The 9,563-nt window shown below is 58.5% G+C and overlaps 1 protein-coding gene across 1 annotated transcript; it reads right to left on the reverse strand.

Moving 5' to 3' along the window:
* Positions 1-2,151: 2,151 nt before the first annotated feature.
* LRFN3 (leucine rich repeat and fibronectin type III domain containing 3) lies at positions 2,152-9,281 on the reverse strand. The gene is made up of 3 exons (XM_067720181.1): positions 8,170-9,281; positions 5,168-6,604; positions 2,152-2,780 (listed from the first exon to the last, which is right to left on the reverse strand). The coding sequence occupies exons 2-3, from the start codon at positions 6,586-6,588 to the stop codon at positions 2,315-2,317; spliced, it is 1,887 nt and encodes a 628-aa protein (XP_067576282.1). The 5' UTR covers positions 6,589-6,604; positions 8,170-9,281; the 3' UTR covers positions 2,152-2,314.
* Positions 9,282-9,563: the final 282 nt, after the last annotated feature.

Consider the following 9,563-nt stretch of genomic DNA (forward strand, 5'->3'; position numbering starts at 1 on the left):
GCCTGTATTTGTTCTGTATTGAATCCCTAGCACGTTGCACACAGTGGGCACACAATGAATGGTTCAGATTTTAAAAGGAGGGTTGAGGGATGGCGCACTCTGGCTCCCCCTCATGGCAGAAACTGGTATTTTGTAGCTTGGCGCTAGGAATCCATCCCATCCTCCCACCCCCTGGGCCCTTTTACCCAAGACACCTCGCTCTCCCTGATGGCTTCACCTGACCTCAGCCACCGAGGGTAACACACAAGAAGAAGAAGGAGGACTCCGGATGCTGCTGGAGGACTCAGGAGTCAGATCAGGTCCCTGGCACTTAGGTTGTTCCCTTGGCCGACGTAGGATCATTTCCAAGGCCTACACCCATCTAGAAACTTCGCCAGAATCTAGGATGTTATCCCACGAGGACAAGTCAAGCGAGCCAGATCACGAGAACGGCCCAGCCAGTCTTGGGCTCCCTTCACCATGCCCCTCACACATCACTTCAGAGAAGAATGACAGGACCCGACTTCCCTCCACATCTCTGCCTGTGGACCACGACAGGTGGGCTGAAGTCAGGGAGCGCCATCCTCTTACTGCCCATCCCATTCCTGGATCTCCAGTGAGGTTCAACATGTCCAAGGCCCAGGGTTTAGTCCTGCCAACCTCCAGGCCTGGTGTCTGAGTGGGGGAGCCTAGAGCAGACCTAGACTGAGTGACGACCAGCCCTGGAGAGACGTGGGGCAGAAAGGCCCCGATCAACCTGAACCAGGCCCTAGACCCCGAGAATCACAGGGTCTACACTCCCTGTCCACAGTTTCTTCCCTCCTCCTGCCACATCAGCTGGATTTGGCAACCGCCCACCTGATCCCCTAACACTGCTCTCGCTGAGGTCACCGCAGCCTTGATATCATTAAACACAAGAGTCACTTGGGTCTGACTTGCCTGGTTTGCGTCAATCCATCCCTTCACCTACTGCTCCTAGTTAGTCTTTGTTTTTTAGTCTAGGGTTTTATTTGCCTGTCCCTTAAATATGGGGAAATTGGTGGCCTCAGTTCCCCATCACAGCTGACAGAGCCTTCATTTCTGTCCCCAGTTCCAGTCTTAGACCAGGGGTCCTAAGGCCTCCTGGCTGCCACGCCTTGGTGGCATGCCGATCCTCTGGGCCCCCCCATATCCACCAAGTCCCAGAGGCACTGGTGGTACAGTGGTGAGCACAGCTGCCTTCCGTATCCACCAAGTCCCACACTGGCCTCAGCATCTTCCCCAAACCTGCCCCTCCTCCCTGGTCCTGTATCAGGGCAGCTCCACTGTCTCTCCCCTGGCCAGAGCCCTGGGCCTTACCCTGGACACTTCTCTCCCCCACAGCCCTTCAGCTATATAACCCATCCACTCAGCTTCTTGAATGTCTCTCTCACCCACCCCCTAGTGCCCTCCCCCAGGCCGGCTCTGGTCCAGCCTTGTCCTCACCCACCCAGGTCCCTGCCCTGGTTTCCCCCAGGCTCCCAACCTCAGTCTTCTCCTCTGGTCCACCCTCCTCATAATGGCTAGAAGGATCTTCCTAAAGCCCAAACCTGACCCTCTCCCTCCCTTGCATAGGACTCCTCCGTGGCTCCCCAGTACTATCAGGTTAGAGTCTGAGCTCCTCAGCCTGGAGGTCCTGAACCCTGCCCCCCCTTCCTGCCTCACTTCTACCACGGCACCCCCAGTGCCTGGCACTCCCTAAGCCCTTGCTTGGGCTGTCCCTCTGCCTGGAACACCTTTCCCACTGCTCTTTGCCCATCTATCTCCTTCAGACGTCATTCTCAGATCACGTCTCCTTCATGAAGCCCTCCCTGACCACACCCTGGGCTGAGACAGGCCCCTTTTCTGGGCTCCTGCAGTCTCCTAGGCTTCCCTCCTCACCACGGCTCTGCTCGCTCTGAGCTCTCACTGTCTGAGGGGCAGGGCTGGGGGCTGCCTGAGGCATTGCAGCATCACCCAGCGCAGGGCAGGCCCAGAAAGGACACTCAAGGAACGTCGGCTGGTTAAAGGAATAACCATCCTCGGCCTCATCCAGGGACTTCAGACAGAACTGGGGGGTGGTTCTCTCCCCAGAGGGGGCATCCCAGCTCCAGACCCCTGAACGATCCCCCAGCCCCAACAGACAGAGACAAGGGCAAGGGCCCAGGCCCAAGCTTAGAAAAATAGGACTTTCTTGTTGTGTCCCGGTGCCCGCGACACCCTCCCCATCAGAGTTTTAAAAACCGTGAGCAATTTGGTGAGTCTGAAGCCAGGTCCCACAGGGTGTCCGGGTCCTGCTATCCCTGGAGCCAGAAGGGCCATAGAGGTGGGCGCGAAGCTAGGGTCCCGTGGGTTCATGGCTGGGCCCCCAGGGCTCACAGTCCAGCTGGACCACGGTGTGGGCCCTGGGTGCGGCCGGCTCAGGAGCCGGCGGGGCCAGCGTGGGGCCCAGGGCGCCATTGGTCTGGGAGCAAACGCTGCTGACAGGCGCAGGTGCCTTGGTCTTGCCCGGGGGTTGGCCACCGTGCACCTTGTAGCGCATGAGCAGCACGAAGATGAAGACCAGTACCGAGGCCACGATAACACCACCCAGTGCGATGATCATAGTGCCGCCCAGGAAGGGTGCGTGCGGGGCCCCGCACGGCCGCAGCGCTGGCTCAGTGGAGAAGCGGTGGCAGCCCACAGGCCGTGTGGCTGTCAGCCCCGTGGCGCCGTCCTCGTACACGGCTAGCACACACAGATCGTAGGTGCGGCCTGATGCCAGGTCCGTCAACAGGAAGGAGCTGCTGTCAGCTGGGATCATCCTGGAGGGACAGACAGGTGGGAGTCAGGCCTCCGGCTGCCCAGTACCCACCCTGCACTCTGCCCCAACCCTCCGAGCTGGAGGATTTCCCCCCAGGCCACTGTCTCATTTCACCCTAGCCCCTGAGTTCCCTGTAACCACTACAGGAATTCCCTTTGGTCTGATACCCACCAGCTGCCCAATATCCCTCCGTTCTGTTAGCCTGTTTCACCCGAGCCCACCCTCTCATTTTCCCACTGCTCGAATACCCATGTGATCTCCCTGTGGCCTTAACGCCCAAATTCCCTCTAGTGCCGCTGCCCGCTTCCCCTCTGCGCTGCTGCCCAGCTTCCCGCTAGCCCCACTGCCCCCCATGTGGGGTTTCATTTTATACCCCACTGCCTGGTTCCCATCCTGCACTGCCCCCCAATTTCCCACCAACCTCCAAGTTCCCTCTAGCTCTGCTGCCCAGTTTTTCTCCACTCTCCTGCCTGACTTCACGCTGGTCCCCCCACCCTACCCTCCCCTAGCTCACTGCCCGAGTCTCTCCAGTTTACCCCATTTCCCGCCAGCCCACCACCGAGTTCCCTCCAGCCCTACTGCCAGACATCTTTCCAACTCAGCACCCAGTTTTGTTTTAATGCTGTCTGGTATCCCTCTAACCGGATGCCCATTTCCTTCTAGCCACACCCCCCCCACGCCCATCCAATTTCCCTCTAATCCCACCTCCCAGTCTCCCTCTAGACCTTCACCTAATTTCCCTCTGCTCCTCTGACTTTCCTCCAGCAGGTGCCTGGTTTCCCTTTTCCAGCTGCCTGACCTTCCTCTAGTGTTAAACCTAGAATTCTCTCTAATCTAACCACCCGATCCCCCCATACTGCTGATGCCCGATTTCCTTCTAACCTGCCAATGACTGTCCCCCAAGCCCCGCTGCCGCTGCTGTGTTATTATTACCACACCCACAGCCTGCTTTCCAGTGAGTCCTGTCATCTGGCTCCATTTTCATTAAACTGATGTGCCTCAGTCATCACTGCTGAGTTCTTTTCCTCCCTGTTGCCTTATTTCTTTCCACTTCTGTCCCCGATTCTCTTTTATCTCTCTAGCCTGGTTTCTATTTATCCTTATTTTTCCCATTCCCTTTTACCCTCAGTACCCAATTCCACTATATTTCCTTTTGTAGCGTGGCGCCCTGTTGCAGATTTAACTTGTTTTATAATCTGTTTTATTCTTAAACTGCTTTAATGAGGGAACTCCATGATTATCTCTAGGAGGGTGATGATCTAGGAGAGCATTTGTCCCGTCCCCTGACAGGCAAGGTAGATAGGACTTGTGTGATTTTCAGGTGTGGGCCCTCCATGGAATCTACTGAGTACCGCTGTCTACGAAAGGGAGTGGAAAAAGCTCGTTGGATTTCCGGGACTGAAAAGGAAATCAAGTGACTATCTTTTGAGGTTTGGGCTTCTGGGGAGGCACAGGGAACCCAGGTACTGGGTTTACAAGGTGAAGACCCCAGGCCTTGGGAGGCCCAGTCCTCTGCAGCCAGGTGTCAGGGACTGTACCCTTGGCCCAGCCTGGCAGTGAGAACAGGGAGCCATCCACAGGCATCCATGCAAGCCTGGACTTGGGCGAGATGTGTCAGCACATCTGGATGAGAGCCCACTAGTGACCACATGTGGCCACAGCAGATGTTCCATGTGCTCTCCGGCTTGGGGGCAGAAGTTACGTAACCCGCCTCTTGGAGTGCGTAAACCCCAAGTTTTGTGTTTGCAACAAGAGAAGGGAGAAGGGAGGCCCCAGCAGTGGTCGACTGAACATTCCTGTTCACCCAGAGGTGGAGCTTGAACTAGGTTTAATTTGATTTAGAAAACCAAAAGTTGAGATGTCACCACGTTGGAACTCCAAACACATGGAGCAGGTCGCACCGCACAAGCGCAAAGCCTAATCTCTATGTAACGTCCTCCCCCGTTTTCCTTTTAGCCTCTGGTCTGAGTTCCTTTGCAGCCGGGCTGCCTCACTGCATTTTTCCCATGATCCGTGTACTCTCCCGCTTGATCTCTTTTTCCTCCTGCAGACTGGTTTGAGTCTAGCCCTGTCATCTGGAAATACCCGGCTTCTCTTTACTACTTAAGTTGGTTTGTATCCCCTCAACTTTGCCCCTCACCCCCAATTATCTTTTTACTCTTCTGGCCTGATTAGTATTTATTCTTGCTGCCTTCTTTCTTTTTTACCACTGTTGCCAGATTTCTTTTACCCTCTCTGCCTGATTTCTTTTACCTCTGCTGTCTGATTGCCTTTGTAACCTTGCAGCCTCATTTCCAGTGCTGCAGCCTGGGGTATCAGTAGGTGTTCCTCCAGCCCTCCCTCCACCTCGCTCCCCCACCCAACCTGCCCGCCGCCTGGACCCTGCACCTGTAGACGAGGATGTCGTCGGCTGAGCTGTTGTACTGGATTTGGTACATACGGATGCCTGGGATAGGCCGCTGATCTGGCCACTGGACTAGAGCAGCTGTGGCCCCATGCTCAGTCACCTGGACGCCACGGTCGGTAGGGGGCCCTGCGTCAGCCGCCTTGGAGGAGGCAGAGACCGAGGCAGCAGAGGGCGGGGTGAGGGCATCAGGATCCCCGTCCCGCGGGGGGTCGCAGCTTGTGCTGTTGGCTAGCTGGGGGGGCGGCGGGGGGCCCACGGTCAGCTCCACAGCAGCCGTGGCCTCGCCAGCTGCATTGGCCGCGATGCAGGTAAAGATGCCGCCATCGCCCGGCTCGGTGACCAGCAGCTCCAGCGTCCCGTTAGGGAAGGCGCGAGCTCGGCTCGAGTTGCCCAGCAGCCGGCCCTGGGGTGACACCCAGCGCACACGGGGCTCGGGGTCGCCCACTGCCCGGCAGCGCAGGGCGGCTGGCCGACCGGCAGGCACGGCCAGGGGTGGCGAACGGTGTGTCACCACGGGGGGCTCGCACACAAACTCCTCCTCACCCACAGCCCAGAAGTAGCGGCCACCCAGGGCCGGTGGGGAGGCGCAGGCCTCGAGGTCGTCCTCCCGCGCCAGCCGCCGGAGCCACACCAGCTCGCAGTTGCAGTGCAGGGGGTTCCCGCCAAAGGCCAGCACCAGGGCAGACGCGGGGGAGCCGCGGGGCCTGGCCAGCAGCGGCAGGCGGGAGAAGAGTGGGTCGGGTGGGATGGTGGTTAGGCGGTTGGAGGTCATGTCCAGCCGTGCCAGCTTGTGCAGGCGGGAAAAGGCGCCGGCGGGCACGGAAGCCAGTAGGTTGTGGTCGAGGCCCAGCGTGTTGACGTTGCCCAGGCGGCCCAACGCCTCCCAGGGCAGCTGTTCAAGGTTGTTGTAGGAGAGGTCGAGGTCCTCGAGTGTCTCAGCGCAGTCGTCCAGGGCCCCAGCCGCCAGCGCTGCCAGCTGGTTGTTGCTCAGGATGAGGTGGCGTAAGTTGACCAGGCCGCGCAGCTGCCCCTCACCCAGCGAGGTCAGCCGGTTGCCGTCCAGGTGCAGAGCGCGCAGGGCGCGAAGGTCAGCGAAGGCGCCGGCGGCCACGTGGCGGATGGTGTTGCGTGACAAGCTCAGGTGCAGCAGGCCCGTCATGTTGGCCAGGTCACGGCGCCGCACGGTCGCGATGAAGTTGTCCGCCAGGCGCAGCTCGGCCGCCCGGCGGTCCAGCGAAGGTGGAACGAACAGAAGGCCTGCCCCCGGGCACAGCACGCTTAGGGGCAGGGACTGTGTCTGGCAGCGGCAGCGGCGGGGACACAGGTTGGGTGTGGCTGGCTGGGGTGGAGACGAGGCGGGGGCCAGCGGCAGCAGGCAGAGGAGCAGAGGGAGGACGGCCATCGCGGGCAGGGGCGGCCTGCAGGGAAGAAGGGGGAAGTTAGGGCGGGCTGAGGCCAGAAGTGGTGGGGGGGGCTAAAGGGGGTTGGGGTGGTCTGAGACCAGAAGAGAAGGTCACAGAGCAGAAGACTTGGTCAAAGATGGTCAGAGAGAGGACTGGTCAGACAGATCAAAAGCCAGAGGTGACGGTCAAAGACTCAGAGAGATGTTTCCCGGGGGAACCCAGGGAGCAGAAATGTGCAAAGATGGTCAGAGGGAAGGGAGGTGATTAGAAACAGTTAGCGACAGTCAGAGAACAGGATCAGTAGTCAGGGTGGGTAGAAGGTAAGCCAGAGAGCTTTAGACGTGGTCAGAGAGATACTCAGAGATGGCCAAAGAGACAAGAGTTGGTCAGGGTAGTGGGAATGACTAGAAGTAGCCAGACGTGACCAGAGAAGAGAGGTGGTTAGAGATGGTCAAGAAGATCAGAAGTGGACAGAGAGGGGAAGTGGCCAGGGGTGGTCAGATCCAGGAGAGATGGTCAAAGATGGTCCAAAATGGTCAAAAGGCAGAGAGGCAGTCAGAGAGAGGAGGAGAGGACAGACATGTCAGAGACAGCTGGACATGGGACAGCTGGTTAGGATGATGGGTGTGGGGAGAAGTCATCAGAGAGAGGAAAGGCAACCAGAGATGTTAGAAATGATCAGAGAACACCAATGAGCAAGAGAGACAGAGAGAAGAGAGGTGGTCAATAAAGGCCAGGATGGTCACAGACTGGCAGCTGGAGTCAGGAGTGGGTGGAGGGCAAGAGAGATGGTGAAAGATGGTCCGAGAGAGGAAAGGCGGATAAAGGAAGTCAGAGAGGAGAGATGGATGGAAGCGGCTGGAGAGAAGAGTGGTAGAAAAAGAGGTCAAAGATGGTCAGAGACAGTCACAGGTCAAGGCTTAGGGTCAGGGGTAGACACGGTCACGAGAGCTGCTGAAAGATGATTAGAGAGCGGTACCTTGGACAGCGATGTCAAAGGTGGTCATTGAGTGAAACAGTAGACAGAGGTGGCTGGAGAGAGAAGCTGTGGACAGGGGGGTTAAAGATGATGATCAAAGACAGAAGTGGCAGACAGAGATGGTCACTGAGAGGAGTGGTGGCCAGAGGTAGCCAGAGAGAAGAACAGTGGACAGAAGTGTCAAAGATGATCAGAGAGAGGACAGGTGAATAGAGATGGTCAGTGAGAGGAGAGGCAGAGAAAGGAGACTGGAGAGCGGAATGGTGGACAGGAGAGGCAGCTGGAGATGATCAAATAAGACAGATGGTAGGAAGACGCTGGAGAGCCGGCGGGGGGGGGGAGGGGGTGGTGGTGAGTGGGTCACAGACCTGGAGATGCCATCAACTGGGGAAGAGGAGGTTAGAGAGAGGCAGGGCTGGCCAAACGTCCAGAGAGTGTTTGAAGCAGAGCAGGAGCTGGAGGCAGACCCTTGTGAGGGGATATCTGTTTCCTGGGGAAACTCCAAAGGTGCCCAGGGGAACCTGGTAATCCTTACCTCCACCCCCAGTCACAAAGTTCCTCCCAAGTCCCTCCCCACCGTGGGGTCTCCCAGTAGTCTTACCTGAGCTGGAAGCAACCCCAGGGAGCAGAGTCCTCAAGCTCCAAGGGGGTCAGGGGTCTGGAGGGGGTGCCTGGTCATTCCTTCCCCGTCCCCAAGGCCTCTGTAGAGGGACCGTCTGTTGTGTCTCAGCTCAGATTTGTGGCCACGGAGTCTTGATACTTTGATAGACCTGGACACTTTGGGTCCTAGATCTCCAAATACTGGGCCCCTAAGGGTCCAGTTTTAGAGACCCAGGCCCCAGTTTGGGTTGCTTGGAGTCATGGTCTCCCAGCTCCAGTCCTGGGATGCTCAACAGTCAAATGGAGAGTTTAAGCTCTGAGTCCCAAGCCCAGTCTTGGGATCCAATACTGGGGTGCTGGGTTCAGATACTAGGGCTCTGAGTCAAGATTTGCCCCAAATTTCAGTATTCGGGTTTGCAGCAAGGACTTCAGGCCCAAACTCAGGTTTAGGCCCTTTGGAATGCCAGGGTTCAGATCTTGGGATCTGAGGCCTAAAGTCTCAGGGTTGGGGTCCCAAATAGGGGGTTCCACTGTATAGAAATGAGAATCCAGTCCCAGATTTCAAGGTCCCAGGCGCAGAACTCAAGAGTTCAGCTCCAGATCTGGGGTTTCAGATGCCAAATCTTGAGGTTCAGGCTCCAAATCTTGGGGTCCATATTCCAATTCTTGGGGTTCAGGCTCCAAATCTTGGGGTCCCAGGGACTGATGTTGAGATTTCAGCCCCAGATATTGATGTTCAGGCTCCAGGTCTTGGGGTCCCAGCCCCAAATCAGGCTCCCAGGCTTGGGCTTCCAGATCTCTGGAGCCAATCTCGGGGTGCAGGCCCCAGATTTCGGGGTGCGGGTCCTGGATCTGGGGTGGCGGCGTCCCGACTTGCTTCCCGGGCTGCGGCGGGGGCTGGCCCAGCGGGAGGGGGGCGGCTGCGGTGGGGGCGGGGGGGGCGGCCAGGCAGCCCCGGGGGCCGGGGTGGGGCGAGGCCTGGACAGACACGGACACGCGGGGTGGGGGCACCGCAGCACAGGCCGGGGCGCAGGGGGGAGGGGCCGCGCTCAGAGACCCCTCCCCCGCCGGGGCCGGGGCGGGGGCCGGGCAGGTGCGGGGCAGGCGGGCCGGGTCCGGGCGCTCCCGCGGCCTCCTCGCAGGGAACCCAGGGCCGTGCGCGCGCCCGTGCTTAAAGGCGCAGGCCCCGCGCGCGCCCGCACTTAAAGGTGTAGGCAGGTCCCCTCCCTCAAAGGCGCGCCCCTGGCCTCACCTCTCACGGAGTCGTTCTGGCTTTGCTTCGGAGGGAGAATCCTTGGATAAAGAGACAGTCAGAGAGATAGAGAGAGACACAGAGACTGAGACAGAGAGACACACAGAGATAGCGAAAGACAGATAAAAAGGCAGGCTTAGATT

This window comes from Pseudorca crassidens, chromosome 20 (genome assembly GCF_039906515.1).
Source record: "Pseudorca crassidens isolate mPseCra1 chromosome 20, mPseCra1.hap1, whole genome shotgun sequence".
NCBI lineage: Eukaryota > Metazoa > Chordata > Mammalia > Artiodactyla > Delphinidae > Pseudorca > Pseudorca crassidens.

Excerpts from the sequence above, each read along its gene's own strand:
- LRFN3 (XM_067720181.1), bottom strand. The coding sequence starts at position 6,588 with ATGGCCGTCCTCCCTCTGCTCCTCTGCCTGCTGCCGCTGGCCCCCGCC. Across the intron at positions 2,781-5,167 it reads GACGACATCCTCGTCTACAG|GATGATCCCAGCTGACAGCA; the intron begins GTGCAGGGTCCA and ends CTGTCCCTCCAG.